Below are 24,897 nucleotides of genomic sequence, written 5' to 3'. Positions count from 1 at the left end.
AAACCACACTCAGAGATGCACACAGTTCCTTATAAAAGCACATAAATGAAAACCAATAATTGTATAAGTAATACTCAAATACATAGCAAAATAAAAATCGTAAAACTGAAATTGCAAGAGCTCTAGTGATTGCTGCGTGAGGTGATGGTGCAGGACATGTGGGAAGAGGAGGAGGGCCATGAGGATTGTGTGCCTCACCCTGTGAATCATCATCCTGCTGCTCCAGGCTCTGTTAGGAATAAAAGAGCAGGGCAGGGGACTGGAGGTGAAGGGAAGCTTTGTCTTGTCTTCAGATGCCTCATTATATTTTCCCTTTCCCTGCCGCTCCACTGCAGCCCTGTAAAACATTAGGCAAGCCTCTTAAACACTCCCTGTCTATTCCATTTCTCATCTATAACATGGGGAGAAAAAAATGATTGGCTCAAAAAGCCTCTTTGAGGAAACTATAATACTGTCAGGAAATCTAAACATAATCATATCTCCGATTCTGTAAGGTCAGCACTAGATGATCTCTCAGGAGACAAAAGTCATTTAACTTTCTTTTTTGCTCACCTGGGAAATCAGATTCTATTTCCCACCCAGACTCACCACACCTCTCAAGGAAGCTAAACCTCAAAGAAGCTCTTAAAACCATGTAGAATACAAATTGAAATGTAACCCATGAGAAATGTGTTCCCTAGTTGCAATTCACATCAATACTGGCATACTATTTTGAATTGCTTTTTAGGTTTAAAAAATTATAATTTATGCTTGCTGACTGCTTGAAATTATTTCATGAAATATTCTTGGGGATAAAAATATTTTAAAAGCTGGATAACCACTCCTAAGAGATTGTCTGTTACCTCAAAGCTTTTAGTCTACAACTGTAGGTAGGACAAGTTAATTCAATTGCTTAGGCCTCATCTTAAAAGGTACTGATTCAGCAGGTCTGGAGCCCAAGAACTTGCATTAAATAACGTACTCCTGGCATGATCGTTTTTTACTATCATCTGTTTTTATTTTATAATTGACAGATGCACCTTATATTGATTTCCTATCTTCCTTTAACACATTGATTATTTCCAAATTCCTTTGTAATTTGAAAATAGGCCAGCATGATTAAGACTTTAAAAAGCATATTTTCTCTTCCTTCAGAACCCAAATTATCACCATTGTATTTCATTTATAACTGTGCCTCAACCGTGATGTGAAATGGGGACCAAAATAGAGATTCAGTAAGGTAATACAAATAGTCATTAGAAGAGTACCAGGCCATACTAAATGCTTAACAAATATTATCTATTATTCCTATTGCAATTACTGTCATTAATTTTCTGTTCATTATTGAGGAAAACTTATTCATGGTTGCTACATGTTATACATCATTGTTATATAGATAAAAATCTTATCTATTTATACTAAATGTTCCAGAGCGTCAATGGATTCAGCACACTAGGGAGCAAAGGGAGAGGATAAAGTCAGAGGATTCTAATCCTGCTTTTGCCACTAAATTGTTACATGACTCTGGACAAGTTATTTAACATGAGTCCCAATTTCTATTTCTGAAAAAGGTCACCTTGGATGTGAAGATCAAATGAAACAATGCAAGTGGATTTTTTTGTTTAACTACTATAGTATTCCTGTGGTGAAAAAAATACCAGTCTCTGGAAACAGTTCCAAAGATATGAACAAGAGAGATAAATGGCCACAGCCCCTGTATTTACATCCTTAAATGACAGCACAAAGATCTGAATTGCCACATAAAGGAATTTACTGAATGTTCTCCAATGCTACCAACTATTTTTAAAATATTATAAGCAGGAATATTTAATTTTCAAGTATTCCTATAAAATCAGAGGAAAAAAGCATTAATACAAAAGTAATCTCAGGGGTTTCTTATATAGCAGCTATTAAAATCTTCACTTCCTACATTTTAGCATAGTTTTTATTTTGATGCACAACCCCAAAGCCTCTACTGGTTCTAGGCTTTTATTTAGTATAAGTTCAATTTATAAATATATACAAGTGTTTAAATAATGGTAACTGCTTGTACTGGTGGTTTTCATCTCCTGTTTCTTACACTCTAAGACATGGCTAATGTTCTTATAAAATTACATAACATACTTCATAATTTTTAAATCTTAATTTACTGAAAAGATGCAGTGCTTAGGAGTGGTAACATTTTCTTTGTACATGTAAACTAAATAGCTACTTTTTGTAGGACCAAACAAAAATTTACCACCTATTTTTGTATCAGTGCATAATAACATGAAAAAATACAATGTATATCTTTAATGATATTGTTTGTGGAATGTCACCTAATGAAATATGAGAAATAAAATAGTAAGACTCATTTTTTAAAGAAATATATTCCTAAAAGGCAGTGTTTAAACATTTTCAAATAAGATGTCACTTAAAACACAGCAGTGAAACTCTTCATTTAAAGTAATTGAGTTATAAAGTTGCTTATAAAGCTTACCCTAACAGCAATCCCCTAATTACCTAATACGTAAGTTTTCATTTTCATAAATTCAGCTTTCTTTATGTAGGAGGTATATATATCTTTTTTTTCCCTCTACGCTGAAGGAAAGGAGGTACATATCTCTTAAAGACATTGCAGACCTTAATTTAAAATACCTAAATGCAATTTAAAATATGTATATGCTGTTAATTTTTTAAACAACAAGCTATATAGAAATAATTTTTAAAATTTATCAATTCTAATCAAAATTTTAAAAATTGATTAAAATTTTAAGAAACTAGTTTTAAAACATAGGTAATACAAAATGAGGATGAACAAAGATAAATGGGTTTCTAATATGTGGTTAAAGAAATCTGAAATGTAGATAAATATGAGCACCATGTCTACCTCTGTTTATAATCACAATATTCAAATACTAATCACCTTTAATGTACTATATACGAATTTTATAGTGCTCCCAGAAAGCATGCTAGCTCTAACTCCACAGACATCATACGTGTGCATCCTTGTGCTACAGACACTGCAGGTGTGGTTAACAGCACAGTACACCCATTCTTCTCTTCCCAGTACATCCCAAAAGGGCTTGTGTACAGGATACAAAAGAACAGAAATACATCTACAGAAGACTCCATGTCAATATACCTGAGACTCCATCAAAGGACATTTCAGCAGTATAGGGAAAGTAAAATCCCACTGATTTTCAGGAAGTAGGCCAAGGGAGGTTAGAGGCCTTATGAAAGTTGTTCACAAAGTTTTCACAGTATCTGTCACTACTGGTCATATTACGTAAGGAGACACTCTAAAGTAGATCACTTGTACCTGTTTATGCCTCCATTTACTCCTGATGTTCTCAACCACATGAGATGGCTAAGGAGTCCAGAACTTCATCACCGATTTCTTAGAAGTCTACATATACATAATATCTTTAGTTGGTAAAAGTGTATCTCAGTGGTTTCCAAAAATATGAATAGGAAGAATATTCTCATGGTCTGAATTAGCAATCTCTAAATAGTATCACCTTGCAGAGCCTATGGTACACAAAAGCCCCTCAAATATTTTTGTCAAATGAGTATATGGACACCAAAAAGTTTGCTGCTTGTCACTACAACTGCTTCAAAGGAAACTATATGAAAATGGGAAAAATACTTGTAATGGTACTATAAAAATATCCTTAAATGAGGGACTTGTAAAGCACTTAGAAAAGTGTCTGGACCATAGGAAGCCCTATATAAGTATTTGTCATTACAGTTATCCTGTAAACTTAGCTATGGAAAAATTGTTATGGAACAATTCTTGTAGATGCATAAGTATATAAGCCATCACCGTCACTGGTAAAAAGAACTTAGATATATGTATCCACTACTAGTAAGAATATAGTTGCAGCATCTTCATATTTGACAGAAAGCCGATCCTACAAGTTTAACAACTACTGTTTTATAATGAAGGTTAACTCAGTAAGACATTAATATACAAGAAATGTGAATTAATAACCTTATGACTTATCCTATCACAACAAATTAATCCCTGTAATCCAATGTGTCTTCTATCCACTATATTTATATAATTTAGAACTTCATAAAGAACTATTAGTAAGATTCATGTTAGCTTATATCTAAGAAATGCAATCAAGAAGAAAATATCAAAATCCCAGTTGATAGCTACAAAAGTTTTCCTTTGTATTGAAGCAGATTGTAATATAGGAGGCTGCTAAAAAATGTTTGGGATTTACTCTCTTACACTTTGACTACTGACCACAACAGAGATGAAGACTGACGTAGTTTGAAAATTCTGTGAGGATTAAATCATACTATATTCTTCATTTTGTCTAAGGAAGTAAGCTTTAGGCTGTGCAAAGTACCCTCAACTTGCAGAGCCAAAGAACAACTCCCACAATGAAAGAACACAGTAGATAGGGTTAAGAAAGTGGCTGCCTTCTATAATGAAATTTGCTAGAATACTTATTTGTTGACATTATCAAAGTCAACTTTATTTCTTTGACTTAAGGCAGTGGAGCTTTTGAGAAGGCATACAGATTTTTAAAATAAGAAGCTACTTTAATCACAGGAGGGAGACATTCTATCTCAAGGAAATTCAGTTAAGTCTCTTAGAAAGCTTACTAGAATGATCCCCTAGTTTACAAAATTACAATACAAAATGTATTCATGATATATAACAAGGAAAAAGGTCTGCTGTACAGTTTATGTTACATACAGGTGGTAAGATATACCATAAATGCTAAATAATGTGATCAAACAATTTGCAAATGACATAATCACAATTGCATTAAGGGGTCTGGCAAAAGATGTAACCATATAGTCTAATCAAAGTGATCAAAAAAAGCAAAATCAAAAGCTTCATACACAATTCAGGAGAGACTTACAGCAGTGAGCCCCTTAAAACTGTCGAGTCAAGCAGCAGAGATGAGTCCTAGCTATAATTATATTTTTACTTTTCATTTGAAATAATTGATTGAAGGCTAAAAAATAATAAAAGGTTTTTTTAAATGTAAGTAGCAGTTTTATTTTTTTGTAGTATTAAATAACTAAATCAATCACTGTCCAAAAGGAACAGCTAAGGCAGAGAAATATAAGGGAAATTTAAAATACATTTTCTGAACTATTACATAATCTATAAAAGCAAATAAATTAGATTCCTATACAATAAAATAGTTAAAGTATCTTTATCTTTATTTTAATTAGAAATAAAATCTAGATTGGGACTTCAATTTATTCTTTTAATTAGTTCAGCATCATCTTCACATGGTTTCAGCACTTTTACCAAGGAAATGCCTAATTTAATGAGGTATTTTTCTAATATTATAAAACTAAGCCAAAGTATGTATTTTACAAATAATTTTTAAAAATCCTTCTTTTGAGCAAAAATGAAACAAAATCTCTATACCTAAACAAAAAAGACAAAAGTAACCATGAAGCTAATTTAAAATGCTATCATCAGAAATATACATGGAAAAGTTACTTTTATAAGATTTTGAAGCAGAAAAGAATTAAAGGGTGAAGCACACTGGTTTTCCTTTTTAAAACACTATTTCTAAGTAGAAGAAGATCATTCTAAAAAAGATTCCTTTTCTTTTTCACTTAGGTTGGAAGAACTAAGAGAGATACCAAATAGGCAACAGATAAACAAAGAAAATGAGGACTTTCTCCTTTCCCCCAACTAAAGCACTATTAAAAAAACAGAAATATTATTTACATAATTTTTTTCCCTTTCATTAGTGTTTAAAGTTGTCACCGACATAATGAAATGATTAAGACATATTAAAATTGTAACTCCATACTGTCTAAAAGTGATATAGTTTCTTACAATATTAACTTAAAAACTCATTCAAAGTAAGTAATCATAGATGAAATGTTAGATTATACTGGTGCCTATGGTAAAACAGCCTAGTTTATTTCATTTGAACCAACAGAATATACTTATAACACAAGTAGATCATCATATGGCAATATTAGACCCTTCTAAGAAACAACCAAGATAAAAAGTATATATACCTGATTTATGTTTTAAATGTCAAAATCCATCTGATAATTACAGTTACTAAATGAAAGATTTAAGTTTTTCTTGCAATTCACACATTACTAGATATATGTGTTACCTCAACAATATCCGAGTTGGTTCTGCTTTCATGAGGTTCATTATATTCTGTATACTTGAGAAGAACTTTGTCCATATCAGTGCTGGCATACTGAAACAGTTTGTTAGAGCTGTTGAAAATGATGAGTGCTATTTCACAGTCACAGAGCACACTAAGTTCATAGGCTTTCTTCATTAATCCAAACTTTCTCTTTGTAAAAGTGACCTAAACAATTAAAAAAAAAAGTATATTTTTATTAAAAGTATTAGTAGACTTGAATATAGGCTATCTGAAGATGAGGCTTCTTTTCATACTGAGCCAGATTTCAAAGGTGGAAAAGGTTCGTAGCCTCATGTTCCACATGAGCCTCACCTTCCCCCATTTTGCTACAGTCCTACATTTATCTTATATCCAAGGGCTCTGAAAGAGTGGTCTCCTGGGGAGGTATTCCCTTATCTTTGGTTGCCACTCCACTATCGAAGGCAAAGAACCAGAAAAGGAAGCAGCTGACCAATGGTCCCTTCTTATTCAGCTTAAAAGTGTTACCACAGACCTTAAATCCTACCCCAGGTAATCTAGTATCACCCAGACTTTAATCCCTAAACAACTAAGTACACCCACTAATTTAACTCATATTTCTTCTCCCTCTCATTCCCTTCTATTGCACCCACTGAAATTCACAGTCTAGGATCAGCAAATTCCCCAAAGTCCTCAAATTCTTCTTTATTGCTTTCTCTAAGCGAAACCTATTACCTAAAGTCCTCTCACAAATACAGACCAAAATTTTTTGGCTTGTTTTAAATATTTACATCCTGTATACTCAAGATCCTAGAAGATAAGTCCTTTTTGTTCCCTATTCTCTCTTCCAAACTATTTTTCCTTCCTTCCCCTTCAAAAACTTCCGATATTTCAAAGCTCAAACTATAAAATTATACCACCCAATAACCCACCTTGAGGTATAAGAGTTATCCTTGATCTCTCTGATTCTAACAAGGGATAGGGAAAGAGGGTACCGTAGGAACTCTGTACGTTCTGTTCAATGTCGCTATGAATCTAAAACTGCTCTAAAAAATAAAGTCTATTAAAAATGGTTTTTAAGAAGTTGATAAGAATGTACTTTTGAGTAACTTTGGGAATTATGAAACAACATAAATAAAGTTCAGCAATCTCTTTCCCCTTCTATATCTACCATATGCTTTTCTTTGAGTTTTGTCTAACTATAGGCCTAGACTTAGAATAAATAATTGCAGTAGCTACTGAAGAAGCAGAACATCTCCAGTATGATGGAAAGCAATTGTTTCCACCACAAATTTTTTTCACAGGCATAAAATTAATTTACTATCCTCTTGTATTAAAGGTATAATATATACACAAGGTATATATAAAACAGAAGCAACAAAGAAAATGCATTTCACATGTACAATTAAACGAGGTTTATGCATTTTTCAATCGGTTCCATTTTCTGTGTAGAATGATAAAATCAAAAGGTAGTAGAGTAGTTCAATAGTTTACACTAATTTAGGCAAGGTATCTGTTTTGTTCCTTATGGTAATACCAAATGCATTTAACATCTACATATCTTAGCATTTAATATTCTTAAAGCTTTATATTTCCTTTATATTTCTCTAGTATACAAAGTACAATCCACATATTACACGACCACTCAAACATTCTGTTAGCAAGTAAACAGTGAAAATAGGGTTGAGAGAAGGTTTTTTTAATTTAAACCTTCATTTAACGAGAAAATTTAACTAGCCAATGCAATCTAGTCTGTTTATGACATATATATATAGCTTTATATATGTAAATTTACATACATATGTAAATTATGCCAAACATCCAAATCACCTTTTATGAATTATCTTTGAATACTGGCCTATATTTCATACTTTAAAATTCTCAATGTGAAACAAATTACAAGTAAAAGATAGCAACATCTGTCGAAGTATTTGTTTTTATAAACAGATTTTAGGAACAAACAAAAAGAAAATGGAATATAAGGGGGGAAAGCAATAGGGAAGGAATGAGAGGATACTGTCTATAACTTAATATGATTATTCTGGCCAGAAGATTAGATAACAAAATATGTAACCAGTCACAAAGCAGTTCGAAGAAGCAGGCTCTAAATTTCAGTGTTTTCAATTCAAAAGTAGTTTTCAGCTGTCATACAGACATTTTCCTTCCAGACATTAGCTTTACAAGATATCTAAAAGTAAAAGTCACTAAAAGCCATTTAATTAGTACATTAATTAGTAATATTGTAATACAGCCACATTTCAGTTCATAAATTCCATGTGACACAGGTAACCTAACCTAAAATTAGGCCAGAGAATACTAACTACATAATTACAATTCAATATTCAATTTTACTATTCCAAGACGATTACTATTTTTAAACTGAAGATTTTAATTACATTCAAATGATGTAAATTCTCTATATTAAGTTCAAAAGAAATCACAAAATTTAGTTTTTAATTCAAAATGGAAGAATAAAGTAATGTTTGCTCTTCTCTACCCCTCTAAAAACACTGACACATATGTAACATACGTAAGAATAAAAAAGAGACTGGGTTTTCAAGGAAAAAGAACCCCAAGCCATGAATTTTTCATCTGTCAAATCTGATGAAATTTAGATAAAAATGAAGGTGGATTCAGAAAATTTATAAGGAGTTCTTCACAAAAATGGCGATGTAAGAGTCCTGGGAAGGTCCAGCCAAAGATTCTCTGATTAGTGCTAGAAGATTCAGAAGTGTGGGAAACCCATGAAATAAATGGGGAATTAATTGGTAGAGACCCTGTTTTAAACAGAATGCTGAGGGATATACAAACAAACAAATAAGAATGTCAAAGCTATTTTTGTTAGTTTGTACCTAGTATCATTGCCAAAAATGTGAGAGAGAACAGAAAGACCTGAAAACTTGACAGAACTCAGAAAAAAATCAGAAGAGGAAAAAAAAAATCAAATCATAACAGAGATTAAAGCCACAATAAGGAAATTCAAAGAATCAAAACAAAATAAAATGAATAGAGAAAAGTTGTTGGGTATGGTTGACAAATAATGAAGATATTAAAAACTGAGTATCTTCTAAGGAAAATTATTTATTAAAAATAAAACAAAACATTGAAAGGCTACACCATTCTCTTACAAATAATGATAAGGAATAATCAAGTTCATAACATATCCTAGTTAAGTTATTGAATATCAAGGTTAAAGAAAGAATACTGTGTGCACCAAGGCAGGGAAAGTAAGTTACCCCAGAATTAATCTAGGGACAACTAAAGGTATTATGAATTCTAAGGAATAATGGAGAAAACTATGAGAAACCCCAGATGTTATGTGAGAATATGTATGGGGGCAGGGATGTGGAGGCTTGTAGCCTGGAGAAGAAAACAGCCAGTGGGACTGTTTGGGTTCACATTATGCTTCTCACCTCTGTTTCCTAGGATGCTCAATGCCTGCCACCTCACAACAGGAACTGGCAGCCATGCTGGTGCAGACAGATGTCCTTCAGAATAAAATCAAGGCAGCACAGAAGCTCTGCTGAGGACAGGAGTCAAGGCAAACAGCTAGGGTTTGACTAACCTCTGGCAGTAATTCCCAATCACTCTTACTCTAAACTTCTAAGGTTAGTGGATTACCATCTAGAGAAAGTCTCTTCTTCCAGTGTTTTTCTTCCAGAAGGGCTCAGTGTGAAGTTGCAATCTGAGAAGTTCTTTGAGGATATGAGGAGTGATATGCTTAACTATGACTTTTTGGATACCTGGGCCCTCAACACATTGAAATGTTCACCTAGGATGGTGTATAAACTAGTCCAAATACAGAGAAGACCACAGGGAGTAAAAAATTGACTATACTGGTAAGAGACATATCAAACTGGATTAGAAAAACAAAATCCAGCCAAATGCTACCTATAAAAGACATACTTAAAACATAAGGATATAGTAAGATTGAAAGTAAATGTAGGGAACTACACCTACCAAGAAAATACTAACCAAAAGAAACGTGCAGCTATATAAAGGTGAGGTAAAGTAGACTCAAGACAAACATGCCTTACTTAGGATAGAGAAAGTCAATGTGTATTGCAAAATTCCCCAAGAAGGTATAACAACTCTAAGTATGTATGAGTCTAATGAAATAGTCCCAAAATATACAAAACAATATGTATTAAATTAATAAAGTATAGAGAGAAATTGATTAATCCACTACTGGGGTAAGTGCAATTATTGATGTGTCTCAATGAACCAAAAAAACAAACAAAAAATCACAAAGAATACAGAAAATGTGAACACACAATGAAATTGGTTTAAAAAAGATATGAAGAATTGTGCAGCCAACAATTAAAGAATATACATTTATTAATATTTAAGTCCACTTAGAACATTTTAAAAACCAAACATGATTTAGAAAATAAAGCAAGCCTTAACACTTTTTTTTTTAAGAAACAGTGTCTGACTCTGTTGACCAGGCTAGAGAGCAATGGCACAATCATAGCTCATTGTGACCTCAAAATCCTAGGCTCAAGTGATCCTCCTGCCTCAGTCTCCCAAGTAGCTAGGACTACAGGTGCATGCCACCACACTCGGCTAATTCTTATTTTTTTTTTTTTTTTTCTTGTACAGACAGGGGTCTCACTATGTTACCCAGGCTGGTCTCAAACTCCTAGTCTCAAGTGATCCTCCTGCCTTGGCCTCCCAAAGTGCTGGGATTACAGATGTGAGCCACTGTGAGCTCCCTTAACACATTTTAAAGTGTTCACAATCTACCAGTAAAGGTAATGTAAACCACTATAAAACACTGTCATAAAAATGTTTACAAAATGTTTTGGTAAAAACTAAAAGATACTACCTGAAACAGAGACAACACATACAGAATTAATATCCAAAATATATAAAGAACTTCTAAAGAGAAAAAAAAAAAAAAAGATCAAGCCGGGTATGGTGATACCTGTAGTCTCAGCTACTTGGGAGGCTGAGGCAATAGGATCACTTCAGCCCAGGAGTTCAAGACAAGCCTGGGCAATATTAGATATGAAATTCTGTCTCTAAAAAAATAAAATAAACAACCAAGCAGAAAATGGGCAAACCACAAAAATAATTTATGTTCACTTTTATAAGACCAGAAAATATATAAAATAAAACGAAAAAAGGGAGAAAAAAGAAAGAAGAGAGAGAGAAACAAAAGGCAGACAAGACAGAAAGAAAGGCAGGCAAAGTATATGGGGAAATAGGAATTCCCATACATTACTATAGTGTATCTGGTATAACCACTTTGGAAAGCAACTTGAAAAACATAGTAAAGCTGATGATGGATATACTTAACTCAGCAACCTCTTCTGAAAATATTTATCACAGAGAAACTTTTACCCATGTTATAATGAGACATGGCCACAGATGTATACTACAGTACCACCTATAACAGTAAAAAGCTGGAAACAACATAAATGTTGATATAAGTATTAATGAATGAAGAATATTTATCCTATAGCTAGTACTGAGTAAGAGTTAGACAGATCTCAAAAACATGACACTGAGAGAAAAAGCAAGTGTAAATGATAATGCCATTATGTAAAATTTTAAAACCATGTTGAAACAATATTAAATATCTATTGAAATATAAATATAAAGAAAATACAAAGTAAATTCATGATAGCAATTACCTTTGGGAAGGAAGGAAGAATGAGGCAAGGAAAAATGAGAAAGTCAGTAAATCTTTGTTTTTTTCCCTCTTAAAAATAAAAATATCTGTAGCAAATATGTAAGAACTGACATATGCTACTTCTGGATAATGAATATAATAGTCTTTGAAGTATTGTTCTCTGAATTCTATCTTTGGAAAAAGATTTTTTTTTTTCATTTTTTTTTTTTTTTAAGTGTAGGAGGATATCTGCTTCTATGTTAGAGGGAATTAGTTATTGAAAGACCAAAGGACCCACTGAAACCAACTAGAAAAGGAGAATGAAATACAACAAATAGCTGTTTATAGATGTAAGAAAGCGGCTGAAGCAGGAAAGACTCGAGATACGATTCTAGAGGGGTGAGAACCTTAAAGAGGTAAAATGGTGTTCTGCAGCAACTCTCTCCTTGCAGGTATTTGGTGATTCTCGAAGAATCTAAGAATAAAGAAACTAAGAATCCAGCCTTTGGGCAGTGGGTTCCTGCTGAGACACAGATAGCTTTTATCCTGGGAGTTGAAGACACAAAATTGAAGACTCTGGGGACCAACACACCACTGAGAAGGGAGGGGCAGAAATTGAAGTGGTCACACTGCCAGTTGTCTCCTCAAAACGTGCCAAATTCTGAGGCTGTGAGAGGTAGGACAGGAAGGGAAATAGGGAAGGCGGGAAAGAAAAAAGACAGACAAGCAGAAAGCCTCAAAAAAGCATAGTAGAGTTTTCTATAATCTTCCTACCCAGAGAAGGCGAGGTTTTAAATTCAAGAAATGCCCAAAGGACTCAGCCTAGTGAACAGCCTTAGAGGGCTGCTCGTGAAGAACAGAGGGAACCAAAGAAGATGGAGCCTCACCAAAACTGCAATCTAGTCTACACTCAAGCCAATCCTTAATTGGTCTAAGAATTCAGTACCTAATTTCAATGGTTAAAAGGGTAAACCATCTCTGATGGAAGGTAACATAATATGAAACATCTACAATATCTTTTATATACAATGACAGCTAATAAGCCACTAGATATGTCAAAAGGTAGGATCATATTAAACATAATCAAAAACAGAGAGAAAAAAGGATCAGATATGGACCCACAAGTAACCTGGATATAGGAGTTAGCAGACCATGAACTTAAAGATAACTATGGTTAGTATTTTCAAAAAATAGTGAAAAACATGGAAAAAATACATGAAAAAATGGGCCATTTCATCAAAGAACTGAAATCCTATAAAAAAGAAAAATCAAAAAGAAATTCTAGAATTGAGAATCTAATGCGAGAAATTAAGAACTTATTAGGTTGTTTTAACAGCTAATTTTAAAAAGCAGGAGAAAAGATTACTAGAAATTAAAAACAAATTATTAGAAAAGACGTCATTAGAAAATATTCCAATTGAACCACAGAGACAAAAAGAATAAAAAATACAGGAGGACAAGAATTGTAAGAAATATATAGGGCACGGTTAAAAGGCCTAAGTAACATGTAATTGGAATCGCAGAAAAGAAAAAAATGGGTACAAGTAATATTAATATTTGAAGACACACCCCACCCCCTAGTAAGTCCATCACAATAAAAGTGCTTACTAACAAAGAAAAAGCAAAAGTCTTAAAAGCAACAAAAGAAACAAATTTAAAAAAAAAAAAAGAAAGGACCAAAAGAAATGAATGGAAACTGGATGATAACTGCTTCCAGGCACTAAGAGAATGTAAATATGTAAATGCCAACCTAGAATTCTATATCCAAAAATAGCTTTCAAAATTAAGAGGATATAATTAAACAATTAAAGATGCCATAAAAGATGTGAATGGACATTTCTCCAAAGAATATATACAAATGTCCAATGAGCACACCGAAAGATGTTCAACATCATTAGCCACCAGAGAAATGCAAACCAAAACCACAAGCTACCAGTTCATACACTCACTAGTATGACTATAATCAAAAAGGCAAACAATAACAAGTATTGGCTAGAATACGGAAAAATTGAAATCCTCATACATTGGTGGTGGAATGTAAAATGGCACAGATGCTCTGGCAGTCTGGTATTTCTCAAAATGTTAAACTTGGAGTTACCATATGATCTAGCAATTCCAAACTACACTTTTATATACTTACCAACAAACATGTAGGAAATAAAATTTGGGGGGAAAATGTAATATAGTTAAAAGAAAAAAAATCAAGCACCTAGGAATAAATATAACAAAAAATCATTATACTTGTACATTGAAAACTATCAAACATTATGGAGAGAATTAATGAAAATCAAATGGAAGGTAAACGTATTTATGGAACACAAGACTTAATATTGAAAAGATTTCAATTCTCCCTAGAGAATCCTCCCTAGATCTACACATCCAGTGGGAAAAAAATCTAAATTCCAGTGAAGTTTTTTTGGTTTGCCTGCTTTCTTGGGTAAACATTGACACTTGGTCTCATTTGGAAATTAAGAAGGTTTTGTAAGAACAGCCAACCAGTTCTGTAGAAATACAATGGTAGAGACCCATACTGCCAGATGTCAAATTATAGTAATTAAAATAGTACACAATTGAGCAAGAATATACAAATAATCAAACAGAACAAAATAGTCCAGAAACAGTCCCATATATATATATATGTACATATATATGTATGTACATATATATATATATATATATATTTACTTGACTCATGACAAAGGCAACACTGTTATATAGTGGGGAAAGGATGGTTTTTGTAATAAATTGTACTGGGTCAACTGAATATTCATATGGAAAATAATAAACCCTGACCAGTACACCTTAAACCATATACAAAAATAAATTCCAAATGGATAAAAGATCTAAAACGGCCGGGCACGGTGGCTCACGCCTGTAATCCTAGCACTCTGGGAGGCCGAGGTGGGCGGATCCTTTGAGCTCAGGAGTTCAAGACCAGCCTGAGCAAGAGCGAGACCCCATCTCTACTAAAAATAGAAAGAAATTATATGGACAGCTAAAAATATATATAGAAAAAATTAGCCGGGCATGGTGGTGCATGCCTGTAGTCCCAGCTACTTGGGAGGCTGAGACAGGAGGATCGCTTGAGCTCAGGAATTTGAGGTTGCTGTGAGCTAGGCTGATGCCACGGTACTCACTCTAGCCTGGGCAACAGAGTGAGACTCTGTCTCAAAAAAAAAAAAAAAAAAAAAAAAAGATCTAAAATATTAACAATAAAACAAAAACACTTCTAGAAGAAAGCACAGAAGAGTATCTTCATGGCCTTGTGGTAAGTAAAGATTTCTTAAATATAACACAAAAAGCATTAGCCATAAAGGAAAGGGGAAAAAATGGTAACCTGGACCCCATTAAAATAATATTATTGTTTAAAAAAAAGATTAAGAAAGTGAAAAGGCAAGCCAAAATGTGAAAGTCATTTCTAATGCATATAATAGACAAAACACTCATCTAATGATATGCAGAATATATATTAATTAATAAGAAAAAGGCAGGCAACCCATTAGGAAAAAATAGGAAAACAAGTGAACAGGCAAAAAGCAAAAGAAAATATCTAAACAGCCAAAAAAATATGAAAAGGCAAACAGCTTCATTAAACATCATGGAAACTTAAGATCAAAATAAGTTAATATTGTTCACCTACCAGAATGGCTAAAATGAGAGAAGGACAATACCCTAGTTTGGTGATTTGGAGCAACAAGCAGGCATAATCACTTCAAAAAACTTTTGTCAATTTCTACTGAAGCCGATCACATGTAAGCCCCATGACTCAGCAATTGAACTCTTAGATATACCCCAGTGTTCACGTGTATCATACAAGAATATTCAAAACAGCATTCTTCATAATAGCACCAAACTAGAAAATAATCCAAATGTCCATTTACAATAGAAAAAAGTAAATACATAGTGTTCTATTCACACAACAGAATATTGGACATCAATGAAAATGTACAAAATATATTTACATATATCTACATGCAACAACACTGGTGAATTTCAAAAACATAATATTGTGCAAAAGAACAAATTCCACTCATGTAAGTTCAGCAACAACTGTATTTAATCTATGGTGTTAGAAGTCAGGTTAATGACTTTCTTTGAGGCAGGGAGATTAACAACCAGGAGACAAGACAAAGAATGCCTCTGGGGTGGAATACTGGGGTAGGCGGCACACATGGCCATATTGTTTTTGTAAAAATTCAATGAACCACACACTTAGGATTTCTGAACTTTTCTTTATGTGATACCTTAACACAAAGTTTACTTTTAAAAAATAGTGTATTAGACAACGAAGGGCAAACACAAGGTTTCACCAGAAGCTTCAAAGCAGAAGTGAAATAAAATGAAGCAGCTCTCTTTAAGTGCATGATACTGTCACCCCCAAGATTTTTTGCGCACTATTCCAATGACGTGTAGTATAGTTTTTATCTGGCTAGCTCATACCTGTAATTCAAAAGTCTGTTCGCTATTACCTCCTCCAGTAACTATTTCCTAAACTGTCCCACCAGGAGTTGGTAGTTTCTTTCATAAACTCTCCCAGTACCTGAGCTTACTTCTATTTGCCATATACTGAAATCTCGTATGTATTTTTAATGAGTTCCCAAGACCTAACACAGTCCCTTGGATATAGTACATATTTAGATTTGGTTAAATAAATGACATCTCGTTTCTTCTGCAAAGATACAGTTTTCCCCCTTCCATGCAAGAAATGAATCTTTAACTCAGAATCCACAAATTCAAAAATCAGTAAAATTAAGACACCCTTTTAGTTTGTGACAAATTATGTCTGTGCCTAATCTAATCTGAAAAATAAATTGCCGAACTTCTTCTTCTATGTCTTTTATCCAATCATTGCTGAAATTATCTGAAAGAGAAATTCAGATAGTCCTTACCCCATCTGGCAGGCTGGGCAAGAAGCTAACTCAGCAGGTAAATCGAATGCAAGAACAGGCTAATTCTAGTTCCTGAGCTACAGTGGCAGGATCCATCTTTTTAACAAAATCATTTCCTCAACTAAAAAAGTTTCATTACAGTCACCTACCAATTCCTAGCTCCTCTTTCCCTCAAACATGTAGAATCCCTTCCACAGGCAGATACAGTTTAGCTATGCCCAATTTAAACATGACTAACTATGGAATAATGAAGAGCTCATTATGTACTCTGGTATTTTTCTGCTTTTATGTTATCCTCTAATACACCCTACTTTATATTTATAATGCATGTGTTCATGAAGCAAGTACCCATACCTCCCCTACATGTCACAATCCTCAAGATTTGTGAAAGGAAGATAACCTGCAGCCTTGCTTAGAATCATTCCTTTGGAATGATGGAATAGTTATTCTATCAATCTTCCCTATTTTATTAATCTTCATAATGAATCATACTGTGTGGGCATTATACCTTTGCTAAGCAATCTTCATGAGTTGAAACAAGAGCCCCCTCTTCAATTTAGTCTATTGGCAACTCTGATCACTCCCATTAACTTCTCTACCAGCTGTTCCGTTGAGTTGTGTTTCCAGCTGTATCTACATTCAGGTGAGCTACTACTCATACTTTGCAGAACAAATCTTCAGAGTTGTTCTGTTCCTGGTAAGCTTTCAGAAACCAGCTGTTCTTGAAACTTCTGATATGCCACCTTCCCAGAGATAGCATATCTCCCTCCTGCACATTCTTTTAAAACTAGTTCATTTATAATATTCTATGAGGTTATTTCTCTTTCTTTCCTCTAAACCAAGAAGTTGGTATACTTTTTCTAAAAGGGCCAGAGAGTAAAGATTTTAAGCCTATGTGCCATATAGTCTTAGTGGCAACTACTCGACTCTGTTGTAGTAATATGAAAGCAGCCATAGACAATGTGTAAATGAGCAAGCATGGCACCATTTTAATAACATTTTATTTACAAAAACAGGCAGCCAGCTCATGGGCCCCAGTTTGTCAACCCAGCTCTAAACACAACTTCTGGTCTTTTCATGTATCAGCATCATTATAATTAATCTGAATTTGTAAGGGTCTACTGACACTGGAACTGTAAATTAAGTTCAATATATTTTATCAATTAAAGCTAAGATATATACATAAATGTCTTAGAAATTTGTGATAATAAGAAGTATAAAAATTCTTCTTGTTATTTATTAACCAGAAAATTTAACTGACTAGAACACATTCACTGATAACTGCAGTTAACTTAGGTATTATCTAATTATGAAAACAGATTGTGATAATTTAAAAATAAACAATATATACACACAAATATCAAATCTATAGAGGACTAAATATCTTATGAAAAATCTACACAATGGATGGTAATGGTGGGATTGCAGTGATTTTGCTTTTTTGCATATCTATGTTTTCTATGAGAAAAACGTTTCTTTAAAGCACACGATTAAAAGATACAATGTTATGACTGTTACAATTTTTCATTTAGTCTGCAATGAAAAATATTTAGAATTGAATTAAATTTAAGAAAAATCCAACCATTCTATCCTGTTCTTTTTTTAAAAAAAAAAAGTATCAATTAAACAAATTAAAATTTCATTTACCTGTCGGTTCCTTTCATCCATTATGCGTGTGATTTGTATTTTCTTCCGCCCCATTTTCAAGCACCTTTCCTTCCTTATTTCCTTATATTCCAAATATTTAATTCAAAAGTTAATTTTCTTCAATACCCTAATGCATCGTACACAGCTTCTATTATTTCAGCTTCTAGTCCAAGGGCTACAGCTGAAATTTTCTATAAGATCTAAAAGAAAACACAAATTAGAAAATTTAAGTTCTATAAGTTTGCAAAACATAAAAATGTTATACAAATTTCAAATCTGCGTTTATGCTGCACATAGACAACATTATTAAATTTCTGGTTATACAAAATCAATAAATAAGTTAAAGTCTTATTAATTTTACTTTAAATTATCTCTTAAATCTCTTTGTGCCTCTAGTGCTGGCTAAACTAATGCAATTATAACGTTTGATGTTATATAATAATAGCAACAAGAGCTAACACTTATTGAGATTTTTCTATGTACTTTCCTAAGTATGGACATGTCTTAACTCATTCAATCCTAACTGCAATCTATAATTATCATCTCCATTTTATAAATAGGGGTACTAAGACACAGAAAAATTAAGTAATATGCTCAAGGTCACACAGTAGAGGGCAGAGCCTGAGATATAAACTCAAGTAGTCTAGCTCCGGAACTTCTCTTCTTGAACATTACAGAATATCTTTAAAAGCTTCCGAAGATCACCATGCCAAAGGATGAACTATCTTCAATGCCACAATCTGCCTTTACAAATTCTTCTTGCAAATTGCTCTAGCCTCTAGCCAAATTACTATTTGTCAATTCACAAAGACACTATATATAATACTTTCATAATAATATGCATTTAAAGGAAATACTATTCCTTTGGCTATTTAATGAATACCTCCTTATTAGTTAAGATTCAGTCCAAATATCACCCCTCCCTGACCAAGCCAAGACCAATTTCCTTCCACAGAATAAACTATAGCACCTTTGTGTGAGTATGTGTGAGAATGTATGTGTAAATTCCAAGTCTGCTTTCCTTTGAGACTGAATTCTTCAAGATTTTAAAAATCCTTCAAGGGTTTTTAATTCCACTTATCTACCAGAATGACTAGAAATGACTAGTTTGTCATGCTCTGAAAGATGGTTGTCATTTAAAAACCTAGTGCTTTCAAAACTTACATAATAAAAATAACTGTTTACAGGGGAATGGAGAACAAATGCTAAAACACTCACAATAATAAATTCCAAGGAAATTTTATTGAAGTCTTTTTAATACTATACATGTATAGCTATAAAACTTCAATAGTACTGTGCAAATCCAGTGTTTGATTAAATCTGACTTTTAATGAAAAGCAATGAGCCTTTCATTTCTTATCATTACCAGCACTATCACTAGCACAGCATTTATCTGTCTTTCCTCATAACCTATTAAATGATCACCTACTTACAATTAATGTACTTCCAAACACTGAACTATATAGAGGATAAAATGATCAAGACAAAAAAAAAACATGATTCCTAATCTAAGCAGAGTTCAGAGTCTAGTAGAGGAAAAAGACATGTCATTTATCTGATCTAAATGTGACCTATACTTGTGAGTCAGGAAAGGCTTCCCTGAGGATGTGCCTCATACTCCAACCTGAGTATGAGGGTATACAGGCTAGGCAGAGAGCAGCATGTACAAGCCCCATGATAAAAGGGAACAGGAAACATTAGAGGAACTGAATGATGGCTAGTCACCAGTGGGGCCCAATCAAACAAGCAGCTGTGTTTCCTAAACACACTACATTATAAACAATAGAGACTAGCTTACTCCAAATCAAGTTCCCTAACAGATCACATTGCATTCCCAATATAAAAACTTGCGCTGTAGTAGGCAATATAGTCATACATTTCACTGCAGAGATATTAGTGCTAAGGTATGCAAGATCTGCTAACACCTGTAAGATATATACACTGTACTAATTTAATATAATCTGAAAAATACTGAATTCTAGAACATATCTGGACATTTTGCTTTTAACAATGGTGGAATAGGTTGCTTCAAACCAACTTTCTTCTAAGAACTAGAAAAAGCAAAATAAAAGGTAATCTGTTTTAAACCACTGGAAAACTTTGAAGAGAGTGAGAATCTGCAGGGCTAAGATGTGTAAGAAACAAGTGAGACCAGTGTTTGGACTCATTTTCTGCCTGTAGATTCTGAAACTGTTGGCTGAGAGACTGAGAAAATGAATAAAGCTTTCAAGAGATCTGTGAGTAGCACACAAAACTCAGATTCTGGACCTGCGAAGAAGGAATACCCCTAGTATACACAGCAAGCATATGGAGAGATTCCAAAGGATTACCCTAGGCATAAAGGTAAACTAGAAATAGACTAGCCTGCACAGGGAGAGAAGCATAGCTTCAAACCTCTCAATCTCTGATTAGATGAAGACAATCTGAGCTAGCTAGCGTCATTATCCCAACTGCATGCCAGTAGCAAAAGTAACTCCCAGAAGATAACATCATCTAGAAGTTCAAACTATGTTATCATTTTTATATAAAATGTCTAGGAAAAAAAGGTAAAATTTGACTGAAAACCAAAATTTAAAAATGGCAATAGAAACAGACCCACATGGTTTCCTTATATTGAGGAAGGAAAAAGGAAAAAAAAAAAAAAAAAGAAACAGACTCACAGTAGATTCAGATAATGGTGTTATCAGAAAAAGACTTTAAAGTTAATTAATGTTCAAGGAATTAAAAACAAAATAAAGAATTTTAGCAGACAATAAAAAAAGAAAAACACTGAATCAAAAAATACAATTCTGAAAATAGAAATTAATTGATAGATGCATATAATATGTTTGACACAGCTGGAAAAAGAATCAACAACCCAGAAAATAGGAAGGAAAGAAACACCTAGATTGAATCACAAAAAGACAAGAGAATGGGAAATACAGAAAACAGTGTGAAAAATTATGTAACATGGAGAAAGGATCCGAAATACCTGTAACTGGAGTCCCAGAACGGAAAAAGAAAATAAATGGGGGAGAAGAAATGTTTGAAGACATAATAGCTAGAACTTTCAAAACTGACCAATGAGACATCAAGCCACAGATTCAAAAAGCTCTACAAATCCCTAAGCAAAATAAAAACAAAGAAAAACATACATAAGCACATTAGAAGGGAGTGAGGGAGAAAGGGACAAAGGGGGAAAGGCCCTCTTCCCCACAGAGATCTTAAAAGCCATCAGAAAAATTAAAAAAAAAAAAAAAAAAAGATTAACCACAAGAAGAAACAGTAAGATTTATAGCTAGCTGACTTCACCTAATAACGAAAGCCAGAAGACAATGAAATAGTATCTTCGAAGTGGTAGAGGAGAAATGCCAAACTAGAATTCTGTATCTGACAAAAAATATCCTTCAGAAATAAAGGCAAAATAGAGGCATTTTAAAGTAAACAGAATTTGTCACCAGGAAACACTGAAAAGATTTCTTGACATAGAAGGAAAAAAGAATCTCAGATACATTTTGGATATGCACAAAAAATGAAGTGCAATGTACAGGATTAAGTACATGAGTAATGCTAAGGGAATATTGACTAAATAAAACAACAATGCTTTATGGGATTTAAAACATTACAATACACAACGATAATAGTACATAACTGGAGAGGGTAGCAAATAAGTTAAAGTGCTCTAAAATCCTTTCACTGACTAGGAAATGGAAAAAGTACTCAATTACTGTAGACTTCAGTAAATCAAGGATGCATCTGGTAATCTCTTGGGTAACCATAGCAAGAACGCTAAAAGTACATGTAAATAAAAAACTAAAAAGAGGAGGGAGGCCGGGCGCGGTGGCTCATGCCTGTAATCCTAGCACTCTGGGAGGCCGAGGCGGGTGGATTGTTTGAGCTCAGGAGTTCGAGATCAGCCTGAGCAAGAGTGAGACCCCGTCTCTACTAAAAATAGAAAGAAATTATATGGACAGTTAAAAATATATACAGAAAAAATTAGCCGGGCATGGTGGTGCATGCCTGTAGTCCCAGCTACTCAGGAGGGAGGCAGGAGGATAGCTTGAGCCCAGGAGTTTGAGGTTGCTGTAAGCTAGGCTGACACCACAGCACTCTAGCCCAGGCAACAGAGCGAGACTCTGTCTCAAAAAAAAAAAAAAAAAAAAAGAGGAGGGAAAAAAATGGATTAATAATCCAAAAGAAGCAGGAAAGGATAGCCAAACAGAAAGCAAACAGGGAGATGACAGATTTAATCCAAATGTATCAGTAATTTAAGCTAAACTTCCAAATTAAAAAAAAATAGATTTTTAAAAACTTAATTATATGATTGTAACAGAGGATATATCTTAAATATGGTGATACAGAAAGAATGAAAGTAAAGCATGGAGAAAGATACTCCATGTAAAACACAAACCAAAAGTAAGTGTGTGGCTATACTTTATCATATAAACTTTCATACAGGAGACAGAATCACAGACATGGATAGAGACATACAAGGATACTTCAAAACAACAAAAGTTCAATTCACCAGGAAGATAAAACAATTCTACATTTGAGTGTACCTAATAACACAGTCAGCAATCTGTTCCTAAAAATTAGATATTCTGTGCAAAAACCATAACTAGGAGCTTATTTTCCATTATTTTAAATTGGAAAAATTATAATATGATACATATCAACTCATAATCTCCAGTCATTTCTCTTTCAAACTTAACACACAAAAAATGCCCATTTATGGTAGTAAATTATCATGGTTAGGATGTAAAGTGCTTACTACATTACTTCACATGCAATAACTTTCTCATCGGCTTTTTTCTCTTCTCCACAATTTAACTACTTTCTCAACTTTTTTGTGAATTCTAAGCAAATCTAAGCAAAAGTAGGGGCTAAATATGTAAGGCAATTAGAAACATGTTCAGAACAAACATGCATGGTAAACAATAAATGGCCAAGGGCTTCTAATATTGTATGTCTTGCTTATTGCCAGAAACATCAGAGCTGCACATGACCTTTGTCAACACTCACTACACACTCCAAATGTCTACATATGACTCTAATATTCTACAAATTATATTTGGAATGTAATTTGTGACTTTTCCCACATACCAGAGTTTGTTAAAACAGTTTACCAAGTTTTGCCAATATAAAAATATACTTTTCCTAAATAAACTTCAGCTAAAAACCAAGAGTATGCCTGCATATAAAGCCAACACCAAAAGAACTAAGTCCACAATTATGGCAAGCTGATTTAACAGAGCTTCCTCATTAACTGATGGAACAAGCAGATCAGAACAAAGAACAAGCAAACCAAAACAAGCAAACAACAAAAAACAGAAAAAGATTTGAACATTATAATTGATGACCTAACTGACATATGGAACACTAGACCTACCAACTGCAGAAAATACTTTCTTTATATTAATAAATAACTGTATACAAAACATTTACCAAAAGTGACTACATGCTGGACCATAAACTAAATCTTAACAAATTTCAAAGGATGGAGATTTTCTTTGACCCCAGACAAATTAAGCTAGAAATTATAATAACAAAAATTTAACATGGAAATGCGTATGTGAAAATCAAGCAATAAACTTCTTAGTAATCTGTAGGTCAAAGAAGAAATCACAGTGAAAATTAGAAAATATTTTAAACAGAATGCTATCAAGAATACTTTATATCAAAATGTATAGGACATAGCTAAAGCCATGCTTAAGAGGGAAATTTATAGTTTTAAAATACATACTTGGGGAGGATGAGGAAGGCCAAAAACCAATTTCTGAACAATCAAAGAGTTACCAAAAGAACAAATTAAACCTAAAACAGATGGAATAAAGAAATATAAGAGCAAAGAGTAATGAAACAGAAAACAAACAACAATAGAGATCAACAAAACAAAGAGTCAGTGTTTTGGAAGGACTAGTAAAATTGGTAAGTCCCAGGCAAGAACAATAAAGAAAAAAGGAATAGTTCAAAACCTATCTGTCCCCAAAGGTCTTAGATAAGGGAATATGGATTTTTTCATATTTGTCCTACACACATTACTTGTCAAATGAAGATGAATATAAATGACTAAAAAAAAAAATCTGCCAGTAAATTAATCTCTTATGTATAATATCGAACCATCACTTCCTATATTTCCAATTTACACACTCTATTAAACTTACTTGCAACAATCCTTTGATCCCACTAAGTCCTATAATTTATTAAGGCTACCACCTTTTTACTGTCCCTGGCCTGCTCTATGTTCCTCACTCCTCTCCTTAACCAGTTTAACTTCCATATATGCTCACCTCTCTTGGCCCTGGCTCCCGACCCTCATTTTGTGGCAAAACTCAACCCCTGGGGACCTGCCCCCAGATAGCTAAATATGGCTGGAGAAAAAAATAACCATGCTAATCATGCTAATTAATCTGATTTTAAGTGCATGAAGGTCATAAACCTCAAAGCTCATATATTCCTTTCATACTATAATCTTCCATTTCCCAATTCCTGGTTGATTATTTTATGCCATATCCTCTCTGCTCACATGTCCAGCACTCATCCCTCGTCTTCGCTCTCAGCTAGATGACTTTGCTACCTATTTTACTGGCAATATAAAAGCAATCAGAAGAGAAGCACCTCAAATTCCTGCCATTATAACAATGACCCCATCAGCATCTTTCCCATGTACTTCACTTTTCTTCCTGTTTAGGTC

At 33.5% G+C, this 24,897-nt stretch overlaps 1 protein-coding gene across 28 annotated transcripts in view; it reads right to left on the bottom strand.

The window, feature by feature from the left end:
* MEF2A (myocyte enhancer factor 2A) overlaps positions 1-24,897 on the bottom strand; it is a 130,014-nt gene that overhangs the window by 49,407 nt on the left and 55,710 nt on the right. For 19 of the 28 annotated variants that reach the window (XM_069466663.1, XM_069466659.1, XM_069466654.1 and 16 more), the window contains 2 exons: positions 18,225-18,424; positions 6,075-6,278 (listed from right to left, as the gene is read on the bottom strand). In XM_069466663.1, the coding sequence (XP_069322764.1) occupies positions 6,075-6,278; positions 18,225-18,278 (258 nt within the window). In that variant the 5' untranslated portion in view covers positions 18,279-18,424. The remainder of the gene's footprint in view (positions 1-6,074; positions 6,279-18,224; positions 18,425-24,897) is intronic. The other 9 variants (XM_069466676.1, XM_069466667.1, XM_069466668.1 and 6 more) reach the window with 1 other exon arrangement.

This window comes from Eulemur rufifrons, chromosome 3 (genome assembly GCF_041146395.1).
Source record: "Eulemur rufifrons isolate Redbay chromosome 3, OSU_ERuf_1, whole genome shotgun sequence".
Classification (NCBI taxonomy): Eukaryota; Metazoa; Chordata; class Mammalia; order Primates; family Lemuridae; genus Eulemur; species Eulemur rufifrons.
Note: the sequence above shows the minus strand (reverse complement) of the source record. Positions and strands in the feature narration are given on the sequence as shown.